This window comes from Typha angustifolia, chromosome 9 (genome assembly GCF_048772165.1).
Source record: "Typha angustifolia cultivar Huaian chromosome 9, ASM4877216v1, whole genome shotgun sequence".
Classification (NCBI taxonomy): domain Eukaryota; kingdom Viridiplantae; phylum Streptophyta; class Magnoliopsida; order Poales; family Typhaceae; genus Typha; species Typha angustifolia.
Genome location: NC_133247.1, coordinates 3278543 through 3302105, shown reverse-complemented (window position 1 = coordinate 3302105; position 23563 = coordinate 3278543). Strand labels below are relative to the sequence as shown.

The 23563-nt window shown below is 37.1% G+C and overlaps 3 protein-coding genes across 4 annotated transcripts; all 3 read right to left on the bottom strand.

Moving 5' to 3' along the window:
- Positions 1 to 499: 499 nt before the first annotated feature.
- On the bottom strand, positions 500 to 4553 carry LOC140767839 (autophagy-related protein 13a-like). 2 transcript variants are annotated; one of them, XM_073107910.1, is made up of 3 exons: positions 3354 to 4553; positions 2473 to 2654; positions 500 to 1079 (listed from the first exon to the last, which is right to left on the bottom strand). In XM_073107910.1, the coding sequence occupies exons 1-3, from the start codon at positions 4422 to 4424 to the stop codon at positions 800 to 802; spliced, it is 1533 nt and encodes a 510-aa protein (XP_072964011.1). In that variant the 5' UTR covers positions 4425 to 4553; the 3' UTR covers positions 500 to 799. The 2 variants fall into 2 exon arrangements, with proteins under 2 accessions (XP_072964011.1, XP_072964010.1); XM_073107909.1 differs by having other exon boundaries at positions 502 to 1082.
- A 666-nt stretch (positions 4554 to 5219) lies between these two features.
- Positions 5220 to 5732, bottom strand: LOC140766819 (RING-H2 finger protein ATL79-like). Its single transcript, XM_073106476.1, has one exon. It carries the CDS (start codon positions 5730 to 5732, stop codon positions 5220 to 5222), a length of 513 nt encoding a protein of 170 aa, XP_072962577.1.
- Positions 5733 to 13369: 7637 nt separating this feature from the next.
- LOC140767812 (CDPK-related kinase 3-like) lies at positions 13370 to 20471 on the bottom strand. Its single transcript, XM_073107878.1, has 11 exons — positions 19662 to 20471; positions 18657 to 18787; positions 18295 to 18336; positions 18097 to 18205; positions 17906 to 17984; positions 16793 to 17089; positions 16481 to 16590; positions 15747 to 15854; positions 15525 to 15587; positions 14057 to 14224; positions 13370 to 13977 (listed from the first exon to the last, which is right to left on the bottom strand). Exons 1-11 carry the CDS (start codon positions 20199 to 20201, stop codon positions 13837 to 13839), a joined length of 1788 nt encoding a protein of 595 aa, XP_072963979.1. The 5' UTR covers positions 20202 to 20471; the 3' UTR covers positions 13370 to 13836.
- Positions 20472 to 23563: the final 3092 nt, after the last annotated feature.

Genomic DNA, 23563 nt, shown 5'->3' with positions numbered 1-23563 from the left:
GAAAGAAAAATATTAATGTAGCCATGTATTTTTATCTTCTTTTTATCTTTATTTTTAACGAGAATTTTCAACAATTTAACTAGTTTATGTATATAAAAAAAAGGTTTTGACGTATATATTAAAATAAGCCATAGTTAAGTTAAGGAGGTCTAGATAAACTTATTTCTAATATAATTGGTTTCAACAACCCTTTCTCCTATAAACTAAAAAAAGTCTGCATATATACTTTAGACAAAAAACCAAAAAGATAATTCTTGTTTTGCAATGAATTATATCTGGAAATGCATTTTCATCGGAAGAAAATGAAAGGCTGAGGTTATTCTTTGTGGATGAATAAGGTACTTTTTGTGAATATAATCTGGAAAGGTCAAATGTATAAGTCAATTTGAAAACATACGAAACGTGAAGGTTTTTAGGATGAAACGAAAATATAATGTTGAACTGCAACAAAAATACACGAAAAAATTGTGGATTAAATCGCTAGGATATCACCTCGTAGAATTAGAGTGCCTAATCATATGCGTGCACTTGGAATGAGAAATAGAATGAACAACGATATATCCACAAGTTCCCAAATGGGGAAAAAATTATTTATCAGTGAAATTAAGTGGCAATTTGTACAGTTCTTGTGCAACTTCGGTGATTGGGTTCATGTACAAGATCACATCCTCTATAAAGCTTCACCGGTTTAGATTGCAGATCTGTATCACAAAAAGTTAGCTTCAATAGAATCCTTTAATCTTGTATTCTTCTGAAAGGCATCAGCAGCTATATCCTTCTGTAATCTTTGTGCAACTGATCATTGTAACTGAGTTCCACTCTTGGAAAGAAGGATCTCCTTTATTTCTTTGTAGCTCTGAAGCTCCCTAAGTGCATCAGATGTTTTCCTGGACATGGAAAAGCTTGAGGTGCTACTTTCCCCGTTAAACTCGGATTTTGGAGACTGAGATGAAGAACAGTGATCTCGTAGAGAAGGGGCTCTCTTCAACATCTGGACAAGAATGCCAACTGCTGCGTCTTGTGATTTGTAGGATGATGCACCTGAGTGACCAAATTCTGGTGTTTCCCTCCCATCAGCACTTCTATCAGCATAATAGATGAACGTTAAATTGAGAAATCTAAATGGTGTAATACAAATTAAATCTTAATAAATTGATGTACTGGATTTAGCCAGTTCTAATAATTGAATGTTTCTTGGTACATCTTAGTTAGTTATGCGCAAGTTTCTGGAAATGGGTCTGTAATGAAGAAAGTCAACAAGCATGGCACACAATATCTATGGTATGCTTTAGTTTCCCTTTATCCATCTACTGCCACCACATTGTTTGAAATCTCATACATTATCTTGTTGCATGAATGTGAGATAAGAATGGGCAGTCAAAGGGAATATGGCATGATATATACTGAAACTGCAATTCTGCAAGAATCTAAACCACAGCTTCTGTACATCGATTCACACATCAGTATCAAGTAAGAGGAAGAACATTCCATAAATTCATGTGACATTAAAGTGAAAGTAGGGAGATATAGTACCGATAAAGGATAAGTAGAATTACTTAAAGTAAGCTCATGAACAATGATAATATGAAATTTTAACAATCAGCTTCAGAAACAAATAACAGCAGATCAGATGACTCAATCAATAGGCCTGGAAGTGTCCATTTCAGTGAATCAAAGTTTAAACCCACCAGCGCACAATTTAGTGATATTTCCTTTTAGAAAATCTATTAGAAGAAAAATAATTTAAAGGGCGTGAGTGTCAATAGCACAAATTGTAAATTGAGGATCCAACAAGTGTGTGAACAAGTTTTACCAATCTTGTAAGAAGCACTGATTTAGTTTTGTATGGTGACTAGTCCCCCCACAGTGAATCTTTCTTTTTGAACCTTTAAATTTAAAACATCATATAGAGGAACAGGCTCAGAGATGATTTTATTAGTAGTGTGCATAATCGCAATTATTTAGGTATGCCTACTGTAAAAGACAATTCTTGTGGGCCAACAACTTCATGTCAAGAAGCCATATCTTATTCTTCTATGTGTGCTTCTGGAGTAAAAAAAAAGATCACTCTTAGATTATGAAACAGTGTTACATGTCCAATAAATCTTCAACCAGTAACTCCCATCGGAGTGCCAACCTAGCATCATTGGAAACAGATGATAAGCATCTATTGAAATAAGAAAAGAATTTTGATCGAGAATTAAATCCATATGTCCAGATCCTGAACCCAAAAGATCCTGGAACATAATTTCATTTGCCAAAACCTACATTAGGATAAGGCAGAATGCTGAATGAATAAAGAGGTACACATTCTGTAGCATCACAATCTTCTCTAGGTGGCAACTCTAACAAACAAGTATAGAATAAACCATAAATTCCCTTTAAATCTATTGCAGATACTAAAAGGGCAGCAAAAGAAGAATGTAGAAATATCTAGACTAGCATATTAATCAAGTAAGAGTAGAATATTACCTAGTTTGAGAATCTGATATATCAACATCATCCACAGCAAAAGGATAAGAATAATCTGCATCATCAAGATCATCTTGCATAGATAATCTGCTTGAACTTCTTGAAAATCCAAAGTTTGGTGAACCACCAGAAGACAGCACACCAGAAAACCTTTCGGAATCATCCCTGACATCCTTAAAGGCCTATAATTATTCCAAAATAATCACAGGATGAGGACTGGTAGAATTCACACATTAGAAGATGACAGAAATGAATCTAGATCATATACTTGTATTACTTAAGTACAAATGTTGCACCTTTCTGAAGAGAGGACCTCTATATTGACGCTAGGGATATACTTCATACATGATCCTTTGAGCAACATTAAAACAATAGCTGGTTACCCATCGCATATTTCTTTAAAGAAAAAAGTTACTACGATGTAATTGTCAAGTTCTACAAGAACCATCTGTCTTTGGCATAAGACTGATCAAACGAGAACAGAATTTTACCAAGTTCTCCAAGTATCTCTTTATTCAACTAAATATTGGAAGTCTAGATTGATAAAGCATCTTAGATCTCTGAAATGTCTACAATGTGAACCAACTTTTCGTGTAGCCTCACAGTTCTTACAGGAAATCTAGAAGTAAATTCTAAACACCCACAAGCATTACTGTCATTTTCAATCTTCTACTCTCACACCAAAGTCGTCTTCAATGTCATCCTAATTACTGAAAGAAAGGTTCTAGTCATCTCAAAGTGTAACTACCGACAATTTCAATAGATTAGCTTTACCATTCGTTCTCATCTTATACCTCTATAATGGCTAAAAACAAGCAACAGACAAGAAATTCTCCAATTAGCGAATCATCTACAATACATAAACTGGAGCTAACAATTACCTTCTGAGGTAAATTTGAATTAAACACTTCCGGCCTCCTAATCAATCTACTTTCCAAAGGAGACCCCTGCATTGAATGATCCACTCTCATACTCCTCGGAGAAGGAGGCGGCAAAAAGCTTCTAGTCGGCTCCGAATAGTTAGGACTGCGATACGCCTGCCCCTTCCCCATCACCCTCTGTGGTATGCTCACCGGCATGGTCTCAGATCGCAACCGCGTCTGCATAGAGTTACCCCCAAATGCCAGCGGGGACGGTGTTGGCGAAACCGAGAACGGCGGCGGTGAGAGCTTAATGTCATCAAAACCAAATCTTTCCTTCCTAATTGCCATCGGCGCACCTGTCCAGCTATGCGGGCGATCAGCTCTTCGCGGAAAAGAGGATGGGAATGCTCTCATCGGATCCGCCGAAGGGCTGCCGACGTAGTCAGCGATAAGAATCGGCGGTGGTGGCGGAGAGACCTCCAACCTGAACTCCGCGAGGCTCCGGCGATAGTTCACGGATACAATCAACTGCCCGAACTGCGTCTCCACGGGAGTGAAGCAATGCAGCCTCATCGCCGCCTCCTCCCCCCGCGAGAATGGCTCGGCGAAGGAGGCGATCCGATAGTTTATCCCGTAGTTGTAGGATTGAGGAGCCGACGCGGATAGCAATCGGAACAACCGATAAGCGGGAATAAGACGAAGGAATAAGTAGAGAGAGCGGAGGAGAACTATCGACTTCTTGTAGGTTTTCTTGACGATGAGAGGGTTGGGATTGGAGGAGGTATCCCGCGAGGGCTCGCATTGGACAACCCACCGCTCGATGATGGAGTCGGGGGACTTGCGGCCGTCATCGAGGGGGGAGAGGACAACGTCGACGATAAGTGGATCGAAGACGCCGTGGGGTTGCTCGAGGGCGGAAGGGGGATCGCCAAGGGCGAGGTGGAACCAGCGATCTCGCTTGCCGAGGCGGATAGGGGAGGAAGAATAGTTATGCGGGATCCGGGCGGATAAGATGGCGTGGAGGGTTTTGAGGTGGAATTGGGATATGATTTGCTCCGTTGTTCGGCCGGAGTCGGATAAGAGGGCCATGGGGTTTGGATAAGAGGGGGAATAAGAGGAGGAATAAGAGGGGCTGGGGGGAAGAATAATCAATCAATCCATGGCGAAGAGAGAAGGCGTGAGAGGGAGGGAGTTTGGAGATTGATTAAGATGATTAATCCAAGGGCAATTAATAAGCTTTATGGTTAATTATTGGATTGGGTAAAGACGAAACTGGAGGAGAATCTTGAGAAGATCTGGTATTCGAAATAGTAGAAGATGTTTATATGACATATATACATTGATTGCCTCTGGGCTCCCTGGGTTTCCGTAAAGCAAGGCTGATACGTACGTCGATCTCATGACGTGCGTGACTTAGTTTGATATTAACTTGTCTTACACTATTTGCGAATTAAAATTTTTGCCTTCCAATGATTTTGTCATCTAATCTAATCGACCTGCCGGCCACCGGCCACCGGCCACCGGCCGGTATGTATAGGTTAGCTAACATGACAAGCCACACTCTACTAAGTCGTGCTAAATACTCTTTATAACTTCTCCTAATTATAAGTAATTCCGCACGTCTTGACTACTCACTATTATGGATGGACCCAACTCGTGCCACGTCCTGCTTGACTACAATAATGCCTCTCTCTTACTTCAAAGCTTCTCTTCGATCAAAAAAGTAAAAAGGAAACGTAGTCAAGCTTCTCGGTCTGGTAAAGATTTCAGTAGTAAAAAGCGAACTTGACTTAAATCTCAAAAATAGCAACAAAAGACGGGCCACGGCCCAGTGTTCCAGAGCGCGTTTCCCCAAAGCCCTCGTTTCCCGAGGAAGGAAACGTCTTACGGTCCCTCCGGGGGGAGGCCGGGGGAACGGCACGGAGCGCGGCAGGTGGGGCAGGAGAAACGGGAAACGAGCCAAGCCTCGACGCAGGCGGCGTGGAAGCCATGGTTGCACGTGGGCAGCACGCGTACGCGGTCCCCCACGACGAACTCCGACAGGCAGATGGGGCACTCTGCCTCCTCCGCCGCCATCTTCACCCCCGCCGAGAACAACAACGAGTTCGCCGCAGCCTCCGCCGTCGCGTAGGAAGCTGGCTGCTCCTCTCTCTTGGCCGTGTCGGGGAGAGGAGGTGAAAGAGGAGGAGGATGCTGGCGGCGGCGGAGGAGGCGGGCGACGGCGTGGAGTGAGAAGGCGAGGAGGGTGGCGCAGACGAGGATGATGAGGACGGTGACCATGTTGGCGTCGAAGTCCTTGGCGTTCGAGTATGGGGTCCACTTGGGGGATGGGATAGGATGATATGGAAGAGGAGGTGAGGTAGTATTAGTGGTGTTGCTTATGGGTGGAGGTTTCATGGTGTGGTTTTTGGTGTGAGAGCGTGGGAGAAGGCGAGAGGGGAACAAGTCATAGGTTGATGGATATATAACCTCTTTTCTTTTTCTTTCTTTTTTTTATATATAACTTTAGAGCCCGTAGGCTGCACTCTACAGTCGTCTAGTCCTTTTAAGAACGTTTTCCTCTTCTTTTTAAGACAAATTCTGTAGACGACCATTTTTACTAAATTATAATTAAACAAAAGAATAGTATAAAGTACATAATGAGTAGATACAAGCACTCAAACACAATTAGATTTCTATTTGACCACCTTCGACAATGCCATAGAAGAAGCACAATATGAGACTTGTAATAATAATATACCAGTCTTGATATCACACAAGTGCAAAAGGATTAGAGTTCTGTAGATCCATCAAGATCATATGATTATCCAATCCTCTCATCAACCCCCAATACACAGCTACAGAACCGACAAGGAGGCAAACAGGGCTTCAGAACCCACCAGAGAAGAAAAGAAATAAAAGAACAAATAAATAGAAACAAAAAAAAGGGAAAGAACGAACGGAGCAGCAACATTGTATAGGATAGTAAGTAGTCGGCACAGGCGTTGAAATTGCATGGAAAGGGGAGATGAACGGAGGCTGTCTTGCAAAGCAAGTTGCTATGACCAGCATAGTATTTTTCAGGTCTGTCCTTTCTAAAACACAAGACATTCTGATCAATGATACGATTCTTTTGCGCAATCAGGCCAAAAAAATAGACTATAATGGGCCAAATCTAGTTTAGATACAATGAGTTTAGTGTTTTATGTGCACAATTACATAAATCCCTCCTACATTTGCTTGGGGCTTCAAATCCCCCGTCTCTTAACCACTTTTACGATTTTGATAGAGGTATCATTTAATGGTCAAGTAGTGCTATAGATCTTTTGTAGTTTCTTTGTGAATGTATCCGGTGAGTGGGAATTTAATTAACTGGAACCCCCCATATTTGGTAGTAGTTCCCCACATTGCATTATTGGATCCAACTTACAAAGGCTGTGGCTGATAGAATAATAATGCTTCCCTTCGTACACCCACCCACTCACTGAGAGCAGGCAATGCTCATCGTTTCCATGCCAACTACTATGCACTAGCATCACTGCATGGCCCATTAATCATCAACACAAAATCTGATGCTCAAATATCTCAGCAGTTTTGGCTGAAATTAATCTATATATGAAGTGCAACTCCAAGCTACACGATCATCGAGTACTAGTTCTCAACATTTGGATGCCATGCATCTTGTTATTATCACTATACTACCTAATTAGATACCAAGTTCCAATACTATCGTGAAAGTATCATAGCCATGAACACACAAAAGTCCCGTGAGAAAACCTGCAGCTTGGTGAAGAAAGGCATGATTCCATCCATTCCACTAGTACTTACTATGGTTCACGAGCTACCCTGCAGCATTCAACAACTCCACCAGGATTCAGTAGAAACTAACTACTCCTGATGGTTATATTTGGAGCATGCATAACACCTGCTCGCCATCTCTAGCAAAGGAAATGGACTAAATATTATATATATATATATATATATATAGTGTTTCTTTTATATCATAAAGTTAATTATTTATCAATCGGTTTGACGAAGATCTAACAGTTAATATCTTCAGGTGCATAATAGAAATACAAAAAATTTAAAAAACATTACCGGTTCAATAGGTAATTATTATTTTTTTAAATATATTACTTTGCACAATATTTTTTTGATATTTTATTATCTTAATATTTTATTAAGTAAAAGATATATATATTCTTAATTAAGAGTAATATATATATATAGTATTGATACCTTTTTATAATTAACTTAATGAAAGTTTAATTAAATTTTATCTTTTTGATTATTTTTTATTATTTATATATATCTCTAGTTGGTTTAAAATTGATTTAAATTAAATTTAATAGCAGATAGAGATAGAGAGTCATGTTTAAATTGAAGTCTATCTCTAAAGAATCAAATTTAAATTGTTTAGTATTAAATAATATTTCCTTTAATAAAGGCATAATCATATCTATCACAATCATATCTAAAGGAAGAAATCTTAACCAAAGAAAAAAAAAATATAGTTTAAAAATTAAGCACATCTTTTTGACTAATATGTCCATTTTTTTTTTCAGAATGTGATTTTGGAACTAGTATTGAATATAAAAACTGGCTATTATAACAGTTAGATTAAGATTATAGTTTTTAAAGGAGTATTAAAGTATTTGTCTATTATGTGAAAGTGTATTCAGCTTCTAATGCCTTAAAAAAAATCTAATTTTAACCTAACAACAGCTAACGGTAACTGTAAATTACTTTTGAAAAATATAAAAAAAAAATCTAAAATACCACTATTCGGATTTTCATTCTAAGACTGGTTTCCTTTTTAATTTTTACCAATCTTAAGAAACTTAATTAGAGGTATTAAGTTATTTTGTATTTACATCTATATATATATATGACAGTAATTGTTTGTTGAGATAACTAACGCCAGGATTTGTAAGACATTAAAATAAAATACACGGGTTAAATGATAATATAGGTAAAGTGTAACATATTTCTAGTACAATTTACAAGTAGCGTTCTCTTTCCTCTTGCTTGTGACATTCTCATGTTAATACTACATAGTACTTTTCCAATTTTTTGAACATGGCAAGGTCCGTGCAGTAGGGTCTTAGACTAATCTCTTTGTTTATATGGGCCTGATTCTTCCACGAGATTAGCCTGCCCCGGCACAATTAGAAATTGTGATTGGTGATTCGAATAAATTGAAGAAAAAAATAAATAAATATTTTAATATTTTCTAAGATAGGATCCTTCATGTATATTTTGCTAAGAAACTCATGGTTTCTCTATCCAAGCAGCATACGTATAAAGGTTATTTTATGTGCACAAAGCTATCTAATTGGCAGCGTAACATAGCAACAGCATACATAAGTAATTAATTGAGTTGAATAAAATAAAAACATCTTCATCTCACAATGTCTATTATATACATATATATTATATATATATATAGAGAGAGAGAGAGAGAGAGAGAGAGAGAGAGAGAGAGAGAGAGAGAGAGAGAGAGAGAGAGAGAGAGAGAGAGAGAGAGAGGAGTTATAGATGCCCTTTGGGACTTTGAAAGGAAGAGTAATAATGTTATATAGATTAAAAGAAGGCTATCGTTATTGACTTTCCGGCTTAAAGACAAGGTACTCCAAATCTAAAGGGAGAAAAAAATGGAAATTTTTTTGTAAGTAAAATTTTAAATAATACCTTATATTTATCTTTCCAGAAAATTGACACGTGTCTTTTAATGAAATGATGAGCTACATCCATATTTTTACTATTTATAAATCGAGTTTAATAATTTAGTGAATATGTGTATAAAATACCTGTAGTTAGATCTGTTAGCTAAACTGAATTAATATTTTGGTTAGGTTAAATATACTAAGAAGATTATAAAAATACTTTTAGTCAAATTATATTTACCTAACTTATACTAACTCAACACTAAAGGTATTTTAGTTATTTAAAAAATAAAATATTTATAATTAACGGAATATTCTCACGATGTTAATTTAAATCTAATCCAGCATATTTTCTATACATATTCGTTAAATTATAGAGTTTAATTTGCTAAAAATATAAGGGGCAAACTATAATTTTATTAAAAAAAACAAGTATTATAGGCAAATCTCTATTATCTTTTAAGCTAATACAAGTTTAAAAATTTTCAGTCGAAATATTCGTGGCTATAAGTATATCCTTTTTAAGACAAATAACAACAGTTTATTTGATCTTTAATTTTACACACCTAATTGAACAGCTCTAGTTTAATACAAAGTAATTACTTGTCGTTCTTGGGAGTTGCTTCGCCCAGCAGCATTCTTATTCTTCTGGTAATATCACCCTAATACAAATTAAATTTGAGTTGGTCTTGCATACCATAACTTCCTGCCTCCTTCCTAATTAATATAAGTAATAAAACATCCGACTTTAAGAAAAAGTCTTCTGTTTTAAAGTTTTGCCATCTTCCAAAGAGAGAACCCTGCACGTCGAGAACATATTCCTTTCAAGCTTTCTTGGACAAAATGATTACATATCTCCTCCTAACGCTATTATGTCGTATGGAAAAAGAGAGAAAAGAATAGCATATACAAATTCTATCTTCATGACACTATATTTTTCATCATCGTCAAAACCGCATCCCAATAAAATAAAAGAAAAACTAATTAAGCCCGGAAGCATAAGGCGAAGTGTGGAAGATGGTGATGGTGATGGTGATGGTGGTGGTGGTGATGGTGATGCCCTCCGGTGGCGTCGATATCACGATCAATGATGCTTTCCACGTGCCGGAAGTAGTCGACGTTGCAGGGAATTACGATACTGCCCCTTTGCTCGAACCCGTACTCCTCCTCGGCCTCCTTGAGCAGCTCGACGAAGAGCGGGTGGCTAAGGTGCACCACCGGCACAACGAACCGCTTCGGCTCCTCCCCCTCCACGCCCACCCTTATCGCCACGTGTCCCTTCGGCGGCATCGCCTTCTCGTTGCCAAGTCGAGGGAAGTGGAGATGAAAATTAAACCAAAGATGGTGTTGGTGTTGTTGCTTCTCTTCGCCCTTCATCAACAACAAGGAGAAGAAGAAGAAGAAGAAGAAGAAGAAAAGAATATGGCAAACAATGGAGGTAAACAGATTTAAGACTCTGATGGGTTAGAGAGAGAAAGGCCACGGGTCGGAGCTGGAGATGGCGAGACGGAAGAGGGTGAGAGAGGAATCGCAAAGCGACGAAGGGACGTTGGACATGGTATTGGGCTTCAACCAAGAAGACGACGGTTGTTGTTAAAAAAGAGATTTAGATTAAAGAAATATTCGGTAGGAGAGATGGGTAGATGTATTTATATAGGAAACGAAGACGAGTAGTGGAGTTGGACCCGGTCTCCCTTTTACTGGGATTCTTTTCAATTAACACCTACGATTTGCGTGTTTTTTACGGTTCGCATCCTGTCTTTTTCAACCCTTTTAATTCGACCCTTGAACCGCTTTCTGATTAGTGTTGGATTTTTCAAATAACACCCTCGATATATGAAGAATAATTTATCAAAGTCCATACGTTTTGCCTTTTATTATCATTTACATTTCTAATGCCTAAAAAAAGAGGCTATCGGAATAAGGAATATTCTTTATCTCACCTTAAGATAAACCTACTTAATGATATCAAAATTATTTTATATCTCTATAAATATTGAGTTTGAAGTGTTCTATTTTTCTTGCCTAGCTAATAGCCAGCGAATGTTTATCTTGTCAATTTTGCTGGCCGAAGAGCTGGGAGGGGTCGTTACTTTGAAGATAAGTTAAACAAAAAAGGAAACTCGAAGAGAGTGACGGTTTTGGTTGGAGATTCCACCGGATGGAACCGTCCCCTGTTTGATCGAATGGGTCTCGTGGCAATATCTATATCTAATGCTATTTGAAACTAGATTTTGTTCGGCATTTACGGACCAACCGAATGCCTGCACGTGGAGAGGGTCCCACATTACAAGCATGGGCGAGTAGGCAATGGCCTTAGGAAGTCGTTAAGGTTGGCGTCAGGGTTTTAAATGGGGTTGGAATTTTAATGCGTCTGGCCTTACGGCGTACATCTGTAGAAGGATTATGAATTATCTCGCTGTCATGCATTGAAGCGTAACGGTCACAGAGATCTAGAGAGATTCCAGGAGGATGGATATGTATTGAATACAAAAAGGAGGAGGAGGAGGGTTAGTTATTAGTCAAAGTATAGTCTCTTTTTTTTAAAAGTATGGATAGAGTATTAGAGTTTCATGTGAGTTAGGTAAAAATAGGGCTTGTTAAAATAATCAAGGCGGCTTAGGGAATTTTTTTGTAATCATCTAAAAGCACTTGAGACGATATTATTTATAACCGTAATCTAATCTGATTGAGAATTTTGTGTCCTCAATTTGAAAAAAAAACACTGAATTTCTTATTACGTGCAACACTGTATTGTAATTATTTGGAAAGGAAAGAACTTATGGAAGTTTTTTCGGATCAAATGGAGGTCAGATAAGAATTTATAAAGGCAGTCTAATACGAAATGAAATAATTTTCCAAACATAGAAGGCATGGCCGCTATCTCCTCTTAGTGTAATATACATAAAGATAAAGAGAGTGAGTATTCTTATTTCTCAAATTCCTTAACACTACTAAAAAGATCCTGAGTAACGGTGAGAAGCTGCTATCTTATTTAGTTTGAGGTTAATCTTTGAACTCGATTAGTTATTCTTAATTTTTTAATTTTAATTTTTAAAAAGTGAACTTGATTAGACATAAAAAAAATAAAAAAAAAATCTTAAACTTAAAATAAATAAGGCCTAACAAACTAGATCGTAAGGTTTTATCAGAACTAGTGGAGAAACTCAACCCCAATGGCTAGAGCCTAGAGTTTATATCAACCGCCCCGGCCGGCCAAGAGAGAGGTAAATTATAAAATCGAAAATAGCGACGCCAGGCCAGATTCAATGCTATCCTTGATGTCATGCTCAATCCTTCCACGGTCTCTCCTTCTCGCCAGACTCAAACCTCTACCTTCAAAACTAGGGCAATCTACAGGCCCCATCATTCACACAGCTCGGTTCTATTGCAGATTGGATTTGAAAATTAGGGTGCGAATCCAATGAAGTTGGAAGCGTGGCTCTCTTCCATTGGACCTCGCCTATGCTTTTAAATATCTTGTGGTGCATCTGGAAGAATTAAAACGCCAAGGTTTTTAATCACTACTTCGATGCTTCCACCCCGGAAGGTAGTTGATGAAGCTAATTCACTCTCCTGGTTCGGCGCGAAGGTTGCCAGATTGTTGGCCAAATAGGACTCTTTGATGTGGTGGGGCCCGTGAAGCTTGCTGTTGACGCGAGCTGGGCATAGCTTGGTCTTTGTGAATGGGATTGGTAATAAGCCATCTATGGTGAAACTCTCGTCCAAAAGAACAAACAAAAAAACCTTTTAGCGCTGGTCACTTTCACTTCTGGAATAATTTTTTATATTATAAAATATAACGATGTAATATTCTCATTCTATTATTAAGATATTATTTACTAAACCTATATCTTACAACATACGCTAACTTAATTACTAATTTATCCTTAATATCTATCTCATCAACCAACTTTATATCAAAATAAAAAATATTTATGATACTTTTATAAAAGAACAAAATAACTTTTTTTAAAATTTTTTTAACTTTATATTATATCAAAAATAATTATTACATATTTATTTAGAATACAAATAAGAATAATTATTTTTAAAATAAAAACCTTATATTTTAGAAATAACAAGAGAAATACTTATTTTAAAATTTATCTTATTTCTAAAGTACCGTTGCCGTAGTTCTCAATTCACAAAGTGATGGACAGCACGGGGATGCAGAAAAGTCGTCCACCTTCCAGTCTAAGAATAATTAAAGAAAGAATTTGTTCTGATCCTTCCAGATTTGCGAAAAAGAAAGAGAAAGAAGCATGGCTCTAAGTCAATGCAGGCGTCTAAAGTTTAATTTGCCTTCTAGCTGAGGCTATCTTAATTACTTTCATACTTTCATATGCATACTTCGATCAACCCATACAGATAGTTAAGATCTGCTGGCCAAAGTAATATTAAGGTGGCTTTCGGGGGCCCAAAAGAAAAAGAAAAGAAACATATCAGTATCTAATAATGGTTGGAATCACAGAAAACCACTCACTAGATTATAGTGCTACATGATAATTTTCCAAAGGAAAGAAAAAATTTTGCAGCCTCTGAATCTTATAGATCTCTCAAGTCCACACGGCCTCTACATCCACAAAACAAGGGAAGAGAAGAAAACAAACCTAAACACATATTGCTGAAGGAACTACCTCTCGTACCTTTTCTTTTCTTTTTCTTTTTGCAAGAAATAATCTCTCTTTCGAGCTCTATATTAGTCCTTTTTACATGCTCATGCTTTCTCTAACCAAAAAAAGGGGGAAAAAGAGAGAGAGAATAAAGAAACTAAATGAGGACTAAAAGGGAGGAATTCAGATCCTATGTCGAATGACATGAACAAAATCAATCACAGAAAAATGGTAACAAACTTAGTGGCGGTGTCTTGTATTGCTGCTACGTATCGTCACACCATGCAAGAATTTTGTGTATCCTAGAAAGCTGAGCTTACCATCAGCTGGTCTTACCCAGTCGCGGACGATGGAATAAGCTGCCAAAGGAAGGTTCATTTCCTACAAGCAAGAGGAAGAGTCATCTTATGCACAAAAAAGTTTGTACCCCATGATAATGTACATAGATTTCTTGTTATACCTGTGCTAATTCCTCGACCGTAATAACTCGATTGCCCTCCAGCTCAAAGTGTTCAAATGCTGTGCCTGCAATTTGTTCCCAATTTTCCAAAGCCTCAAGCTGGTAAGGGCTTATTGTTGCAGCACAGAACTCCTCAAAGTCCATCCATCGGTATGTGAGGGGCTCCAACTAAGATGCAAATCATGAGTTAGTTTTCTTCCCCTCCATGTCATTTTGGATTTGAAATGAAATTATATGCAATAAAATCAGCTAAGGACCTACCAATTCATTGGATGAGTTTAGAATTCTGATGATAAACTTCTTATTACAACTGTTAATTTGGAATAGGATCTCCACAACTATTATATCATGGGTAAGATTTAGTGGGAGGTAAATCATACCCTCACATTTAAATACTTCATGCACAGCCACAGCTCTTACACATTAATGCACTGAGTGCTCACCAAACAGCCAGCAATACCATATCCGGAGTTCTTTTATTTTTCTTATCACTGACATTGTAGGTAACTCACATGTTTCAAGCTCCATCAAAGGTTGGATTAATGTACTCATAGTCTCATACTGCTACATATTGATAGAGTCAAGCAAATGTTTGGCTTGATTCTGTGCTTAAAAATAGGTAGAACTCTAGAAAAACAAAGCGTGATCCTTATGTTTAGGCTTGCAAGTAGAAACTATCTCAACCTCAACTTGAGAAAACCTTTACTCAATTAGGGTATGCTAACTCACACATGTTAAATCAATAGCAACTGTAACAAGTCAAATTACCGGTTCAACAAGACAAGTACTGCATTCACTCTGATGACATAGACTACAAGGGTCCTACCATTGACAATCACCATGCCGATCACAGGTCAGCACAGCATGTAGTGTGCCATACCCTGTGCTGATGCATCGTATCGATACATAGTACCATTGCTAAGAAAGTAGCCGGAGAGGAATATAAGGGATGAAGAGAGAGAAAGAAAGAGAAATCTCTTTCTTCATCTCACTTTTGCAGTAATACTTTACAAGCAGATAAATTTATCAGATTAAGCATAGAATTGATCATAATCTTGAATGAGTATTTTTTTAGTTTTTAGATTTCATATATTAGTAATTTTATTTTCTTTTTTGTCACTTTTTCTATATATTTAGAAAATTACCTACATTTTTCAATCTTTTAAAAAATAATCTGATATTGTATTGGTCGATACGGACGGCCAATACGGCCGATATGTATCGATTTCTCGACAGACTGATTTCAATCCCGGTACTCGAAACATCATCTGAAACCAAAATTCCTAAAACTTATCACGAGCAATGTCTCCAACAATATTCATATCCAGTTGAGATAAGTTCAACAAAACATGACATGGCATCAGGCAGCATATATAAAGAAAACAGAAATATGATTAAACAGTAATAGGATCACACAAAAGGGAGACTTTGAATACAAGTAACTATCAGTAAGCAAATTGTGTCATACCGCATTTAAGATATCAAGAACCCTGGACTCCTTCATAGCTTCAGTTGCATTTACATAAAGAGCCTGGAAATAATTTACCACAGATTTAGTAGATAGCAAATAGTCAATGGTGGTTATAAGTTTACTAAGAACTAAATAATTCATCATTCTTAAGTTGAACTCTTCAAAGTCTCATAATTCCTTAAGGGGATGTGTCTGAATAACAGGTGTCAAATGACTAACCTTCTTAAAATTTTCAAGGGAGATCCACCCATTTTTATTTGGCTCCAGTAAGTTATATTGCCACTTGACATAAAAAAGCTCATCTTCTGTTAGAGCCTTAGATAAAGCCTGTGAAAAGAAAAGAAAAAAGAAGGCACAAAGATTTAACATATACATCAAAAGGCAATGTAGCTGATTATACATGAAGGTAAAGGATATATGAAGCACCACGACAATTTGAAATAACACATACGAACTTGAACTATTCCATGTATATAGGGAAATTCAGTCCAACACACAAATCATCTATATTTGAGACAAGTAGTGTGATCATTTGGCATTGAAGTTGCCGCCTACAAAGAGATAGTGCCGTGAACACAACCACAAAAACAAATCCTTCAGTCAAATCCAACTCTTTAATGCCAACTTTTGAGTCAGCAATATAAATAGGCAGTCATGTGAATAATGAAGATAGCACTAAAAGACAGTATAACGAAGTTGGCATGTTGGGGGATTATAGCATATTGTCATAGTTCTTTAAAACTTTACCTCACTCAAGTTTTTGCAAATTCCTATGGTATATTTGGCATACTACATAAACTTCATATGATCACATCTAAATCCGTTCAGAAAGGGAGAAGATTTTGGTCCATGAAGTCAAAGTAGAGCAATGACATATAGGCGACAAGCGATGCACCAAAAACATAATACATTTAGCTTTTTATCCAGCTATTCCTAAAGGATGGAACTCGAACCTTTAATGCTGCACGTTTCAAAGGAGTAGCGTGAAGATATGCTTTGACTAACTTAAAGACTAGTATATCTAGAGGGACTTGCCGCTGCTCATCTCGCAACCAAGGGTGAGCTGCCATCAGATAAATATAACATTAGTTCCTACTAGCCAGCTAAACTTATTTACTAACTTCAAAAATTAATTTGTAAATCACCGGAAGCAATCAAATAGCATACATATTAATCTTTGCAGAAGCTAGCTACCAAGAAAAAGTATGACAGAGTGAAAGCATCTTAGTGGAAAGATGAAAGAAAACTGTATGGAAAATAATTACTCAGAGCCTGTGCAGCAGTCATTCTTTTTCTGTAGTCCTTATTTAGAAGCCTTTTCACAAAATCTTTAGCTTCTGGAGATGCAGAAGGCCAAGGTACATCATCAAAATTAGGGTCTGCCCTAAGCACTGAACGAAATATTCCTGATTCTGTTCGGGCCCAGAATGGTCTACTACCACATAACAAGATATAAGTTATAACACCAATGCTCCAAATATCTGCTTCCATGCTGTATGACCTATGTAGGACTTCAGGAGCAACATAATACGCACTGCCAACAATGTCATTCAGTCTTTCATCTGCAAGAACAATGACAAGTTTAAGCCTCAGCAAGACAAAAGGAATACCTTTAAAATTAGTAGATATGGTCATATAGAGCATAGTAGATGGAATAGAGAATTGACATGTAACTGTAATCAACAAAACCATTGCTAGAAATGCTTGAATAACTTGAAACCTGATAGATGACAAGGTGGATGAATGAATTCATGCTTAAGGACTTCACTAAAATTTCAAAATTTAGTTCAGATAAGAATTCCTACTTAACAAAAACACAAAGCCATGTTAAACAGAGGGGAAGATTTTAATGTTCCCAGATTTTCTGGGGACCTTAAGCCCCTTCAACTAGAGCTATAAGTTGGTAGCATTGAAGAAAATAAAGATAGGGTTTATAAATCCATTAATTAGTCAACAACAGGGTATCACTGGGACCATCAATGAACTTTTCCCCTTAAATACTTCAGGCAAGCATTTCTATCCAATATATATGGAACCAAGCTTTTAAAAGATCGATAATCTAGCATAAATTGATCAGTGCTCATCACTCCGATCAGCATGTAAATATAGTAAATTTCCCAGAAAAAGAGTATGACAATAACAGGAATTTGGAGATTAGGATGGAAGATATATTTGCATCGCAATTCTAGGCTTAACAACTTGGAAGCATAGAAATCTGGTTTAACATATGTAAATACAGAGTCGGAAAGCCTGAGTTGATGATAAAATTAAGTGAAAGTAAATAACCACCATCGTGTGTTTCTGCACTAATCTACTGTTTTAGAATTGTCCAGTGAGCCATTTGATATAGCTGAATTTGAACTATGGCCAGCAATTACCTGGCCTTATAAAATCAGAGAGACCAAAATCAATAATCTTCATAGGAGAATTTTCTTCTCTGGTGCTGAATAGAAAATTCTGTTTCAAGAAAAATGTTCTATCAGCAAGAACAGTTACCAATAAGAAAACCAAAAAATCCACATAAAACATGTAGTAGCAACAAAATCAACAACTATTCCAGAAAGCATACCTCTGGCTTTAAATCACGATGCACAACACCCTGAAGGTGGCAAAAAGCAACAACACTTAACATTTGCACAACGATAACCTTAGCATCTTCTTCTGTGTACCTTCCACCTCTTTAACCAAGCATATGATAATATATATATATCAGAAGCCTAGAGGTATAAGAAATTCGGTGTATCTTTCAGGCTCGAACAGCTCATACCTGGATAAGATTCTGTCTAATAACTCTCCACCTTCACACAATCTGATGAATAACAATTATGGAGAATGTAAAAATTTACTTAGGGTACCAAAAACATTTACAGAAGGACTAGTAATTCTATAATTACAACAGAAAAACTAATTTGTCCTTTAATAATTATTCATTGTTAGATAATGCAAATTCATTGACAGGCTACACTATTTTCCTAATTGATAATAAAGCTGAATTGGAGAATTTACCATTTATAACAAGAAAAACAGCAGATGCAGCTATTCTTAATCTCAAGGTAGATTAATAACTATGATGGATAGACGCCAAAAGAAAAAAAACCATACAAAAATCAATAAGGAATATTAACATACTCCATTATTACGTAGACGTTAAGAGCATCCTCACATGCATCATAAAATTTGACCAGGTTAGTATGCACAGATAAAGCTTTCAAGATCTTCACCTCCCTACGAACATCTTCAATAGATATTGCTGTTGTCATCTGCGAAAAAGAAGCACAGCATCAAGATAATCCTCATGTAGACTACTAAGTATAAACAGTAAAGAATAGATAAAGAAAGAAGTAACTAAAACAAAACTTGAAACACCATTACAGAGCATTCTAACTACAGAAGTTGGATATATTCACTCATCAAAGGAAAGTAGGTCTAACAATAACGTCCTCAAAAGAGGGATTCCACACTCATACTGATTTTCTGAAATACATTAAGGTAGTAATATTTTCTTCTTGGTACTCTTAGTTGATGACGATACAGATAATTAGCATTAACACTTCTTTTTGGCAGAAATATAAGAATTGGTACTTACAGACAATAGAAAGAAAACAGTAGCTCAAGAATAATCTCATTTAAATCATGAAGAAAAAGCTAAAAGGCAAATTCCAACTATAAATGACCATATTAATTCCTAAGTCAGAATGTAGATTGTTCAATCAGAAACCATGTGCAGATTGAGTTTAACTGAAGATAGTAGAAGTAATGGTGCTACATATGACCCATGAATGATCCAATGAGACAGGAGTCAAGAAGCGATAATAATCTAAAATTGGCATAGAAGCCTTAACTAGCTATAAAATAGAATGCTGTACGTATTCAGATATCAAATCTAGATTCAATATTGGAGACCAAGAAGGCTATGAGTACAGCATTAAGTAATATGAACGTCATTCTTGACTCATCTGAAACTATAAAATTTTCTAGATAATGTTATTAAATCCACAAGAAGCAAGCTGGACATCAAATATTTTAGTGTAGGATTAAAAAAATAGTAAATAACATTTAAGTGCGGAATCAAAAGCAATGCAAGATAAGAAACATATCAAAGATCAAAATTTCCCCTTTGGTACACCACCTTACCTTAGCTTTGGAGATGATCTTGACCGCCACTTGCTGTCCTCTCATCTCCCCCTTTTTCCCCCTCGCTGAGCAAGTATGCCCGAAATGCCCCCTCCCCATCTCCTTCCCAATCTCATACTTCGCCCCAAAATTCCTCCCATACCCAAAGCTTTTGTCCAGCGGCCGCTCCACTTCCTGCCCGCCACCTCCACCGCCTCCGCCCTCTTCCTCGGGAATAGTGCCCTCCATGGCCTGGGCCTTCCCGTGGCGCTTGGCGAGGGAGGCCTTGATGTGCTTCGCCGGCGACGGCGGCGGGAAGGGGCGGCGGAAGAACCTCCGGGGAGTCGATCTCGCCGGCGACGGCGAGACTCCGGCAGGGTAGGGGCTGGGCCAGGGGTTGGCGGCGGCGGCGGAGGAGCGGGCGGGGGTCGTGCCCCTAGGTCGCTGGCCGGCGGCGGGAGAAGGGGATCGGCGGCGGTCGTGGCCGACAGCTGCTTCTCCATCGCCGGCGTCAGCCTCGTCCTCGGCGACGGGGATGTTCTTAGCGTAGCACTGGCCCATAATACTTCGCCGGCGGTGGTTTCTTGATGTATACGCGTAAACGTTTCCCTCCTTTTCTCCTCTGGGATTGGGATCAAGAAGTCAAATAGATGGATGAGCGAGAGGTAACGGAGAATTTATAGAGAGAGAGAGAGAGAAAGAGAGAAAAGAATTGATTACTGACGGAGGACTGAATTGAAAAGAGAGGAGAGAAGAGAGAGAGAGAGAGCGAGGAGGCAAAAGTAGGAAGAAGAGAGAGATTTAAAAGAGCCGGTGGACCAGAGAGGGAGAATGACAAGGAGACAGGGGGAAAGAGATTTATATTTTGGCATGTCATTATCCTCTTTCCTTTTTTCTACTTGCCTTTGATAATATTGCCATATAAAACACTCGGACTGAAGGAAAATTTAAAAAATAAAAATAAAACTCGTACTGCCGAGATGTGTATCTCTGTGGGGATTTGGTACCACCTCAGTATCGGACACGTGGGCGAATCTGGGTTTGGGGATGGCGGTGAAGACATGAAACCCGCTCGAGGAAGTCTTCAGTTTGGTCAGCAAATCTTGCTCCATGTAACACGGCAGTGATGGTTCTCTGGGATATTTGCATATACAAACCTACAGTTTCGAGATTTTGCGCCTGGAACCCTCTATTTTATTTTTTTTCACCGTTTCATTAGCACCACAATAAGGAATTATATTTATCAACTAGGCTGGCGCACAAAAATATTGCCCAAGTTGTAACACTAGCAGTAGAAGTGATCAAACTTTTGGCTGCTCCTTTTATGACCACTGTGAATTCGGACCACACTAACAAAAAACATAGAATAAATATAAATATACAGATAAAAAAAGGGAGGGAGATAATGAGCAATTGTAAAGACTGGGGCTCCGATGGAGGAAACGATGATGATACAGAAGGAGGAGATGAAATTGAGTGACAGAAGAATAGATCATAGTCTTAGAGAGAAAAGAGGGATAGAAAGATGGAAGACGATAAAGAATCAACCTTAGAATGAAAATGCCTCTCCTTTAAGATCTTCAACTATAGCAAGGAGAAACCCTCGCACGAAGGCATAATTATTTGCAAATGTTTGTTTGAGATTTTTTTTTTTAAATTATTTCTAAAAATATTCATTTATCTAAGTAACTAAATAAATAAAGAACTCAAATTTACAGATAGTGATAGATAAGTCGCCCAAGATAAGTCGCCCAAGTAAAGTTGAGACGGGTGGCAGCGGTCGAAAACGATAACTCTCGTGCCCCTCTCTTAAAATATTAAGAATAAAGAATGATAATAATAATAATAATAATAATAATAATAATAATAATAATAATAATAAGACATGGACAAATTAGGCTGAGTGGTCTATTTAGCTTCCATCTCTTCATTCATGGCTGATGAAAGAAATTCATCCAAGATACCAAATTTTTGTTTAGTTGTGCAAATTTATCAACATTTGTTAATATTTAGTCACCCTTTCTTCCAAGTTCCAACTACTAGTGTATGATCCAATGAGATAATTACACATCATTCTGTAATACTTTCGTCATTTTGTAGTGATCGAGCTGTAAACAAACATATATAAAATCTTCGACTTAATTTCCACATAATCAACTCATTATACTGAACCCCTTTGAAATCCTCCTCTTTTGCTACCTATATATTCCAAGTTTTCAAAGTCGTAGTTTTCAGCAACTCACTGTTCTCATTTGTCTTAGTTCAACTACTATAATAATAGCGTTATAGTTGTTTCCTAGCTTGACTAGGATAATAGTATTATCTAACGTTACCTAAGTAGACTTTAGCACCTTCATCGGCATTCTTTAATGGGCTTTATTATATTAAAGAGAGAGTAGAACTTCGACCATGTGGTGACAATATATAGCTTAAGCATAAGTTTATTTTAAATTGATTGTTTTCAAATTGACCATATTTCTCAAGCTTATTTTAGATTAAGTCTCATTTAATTTTAAATTCAGCTTGAACTAAACTTATATTGAATTCTTGGATGACCTACACTTTGTAATAACTATAATTAAATTAAGTCTTAATTATTTCGACAGTCTGTTCTTATACATGTGATTCCACCTTAGAGTAATACAGAATCACATATAAAATAAAATAGGTACTAGATACAGAAATTAAGCAAACAAAAGAACTATAAAATACTTGTTAAAGGTTGTGAAAAGGGTATCTACTTTGGAGGCAGCCATAGCTTTCATTTTTTAAGTGACGAAGAACTCTAAATGGCGGACAACTCTCCATGAAACAGGCTACATAATCTTCTTTTTCCCAGAAAAATCCATAGACTAGAGAATCATTTCAGAAAACGAGTTACAATTTTGATTTCTGGAGGTGGATCACTCCACTCTCCACTAACATTTTCATGGAAAGCCAGGTTGGCTAAGTTGTTTGTAGTAGTGTTATTACACTTCTTTTTTTGTAAAACAAATCCTAATACGAAGATAATTAAAAAGCCACCAAATACATTATTAAAGAGTGGAAATAGATGAACAACCGAAACTTCTTGTTTCAATTCATTAATTGCTATTAGATGCATACTTTTTTTGAATTTAATATCATATGTGTTAGATAACTAGTCGCCTCAAAATTCTAAATTGTTAGGTTATTGATTGATAATAGATAATTTAGACAAAAAAAACAAATTAAAAGATGCTAGTTGAGGAGTTCACGACTCTAAATTGTTGGACCAACAATATATGCCATGACTTATATTATCGTCATATCATCATATTGGGAGACTTAGGCTGAGTAGATATATCTCTCGTCACTGCTCATCCAACAATAATAATCAACTGCTATCTATGTTCCTTCCTGTATGTGTACTGTACTTTCCTCTGTATATATGTGCAGTACGTGTGAACTACTCCAACAGTCTTTGTTTAGCTGTGTCATGCATGAAAAGGACAATGTGAACATATATAGCAGCATCTAGTTGTTGTTCTTTATACAAGTTTTGAGTGGGAGAAGGTGAGATGAGATCATACTGTCTGATGGTCATAACCAATAGCTTCTAACTAATGGCTATTAACAGTTAACACTCGAACTTTCTTCTCTGGCCATGCATTGCATTGAGATGACATCCTTATGGTTTAGGATGCCATTCTGAGTTTTTGACCGAACTATTCTTTCTTCTAAATTTTTTTTATCGTAGTTGGCCAAAAATAAGTTGTCTTCTTAATATATATATATATATATATATATATATATATATATATATATATAAGATGTTCATCTTCTCAATAATTTATTGTGTTGGCAACTAAAACAAACTAAGATAGACCTAATTGAATATCAATATTTTATCTAATTTTCTTTTACTAAACTGTTGATAACTTCAGTTCCATATATATAAACCG

Excerpts from the sequence above, each read along its gene's own strand:
- LOC140767839 (XM_073107909.1), bottom strand. The coding sequence starts at position 4,424 with ATGGCCCTCTTATCCGACTCCGGCCGAACAACGGAGCAAATCATATCC. Across the intron at positions 2,655-3,353 it reads ATTCAAATTTACCTCAGAAG|GCCTTTAAGGATGTCAGGGA; the intron begins GTAATTGTTAGC and ends GAATAATTATAG. Across the intron at positions 1,083-2,472 it reads ATATCAGATTCTCAAACTAG|AAGTGCTGATGGGAGGGAAA; the intron begins GTAATATTCTAC and ends TTATGCTGATAG.
- LOC140766819 (XM_073106476.1), bottom strand. The coding sequence starts at position 5,732 with ATGAAACCTCCACCCATAAGCAACACCACTAATACTACCTCACCTCCT.
- LOC140767812 (XM_073107878.1), bottom strand. The coding sequence starts at position 20,201 with ATGGGCCAGTGCTACGCTAAGAACATCCCCGTCGCCGAGGACGAGGCT. Across the intron at positions 17,985-18,096 it reads ATCGTGATTTAAAGCCAGAG|AATTTTCTATTCAGCACCAG; the intron begins GTATGCTTTCTG and ends TTCTTGAAACAG. Across the intron at positions 14,225-15,524 it reads TTCTTGATATCTTAAATGCG|TTGGAGCCCCTCACATACCG; the intron begins GTATGACACAAT and ends TTTGCATCTTAG.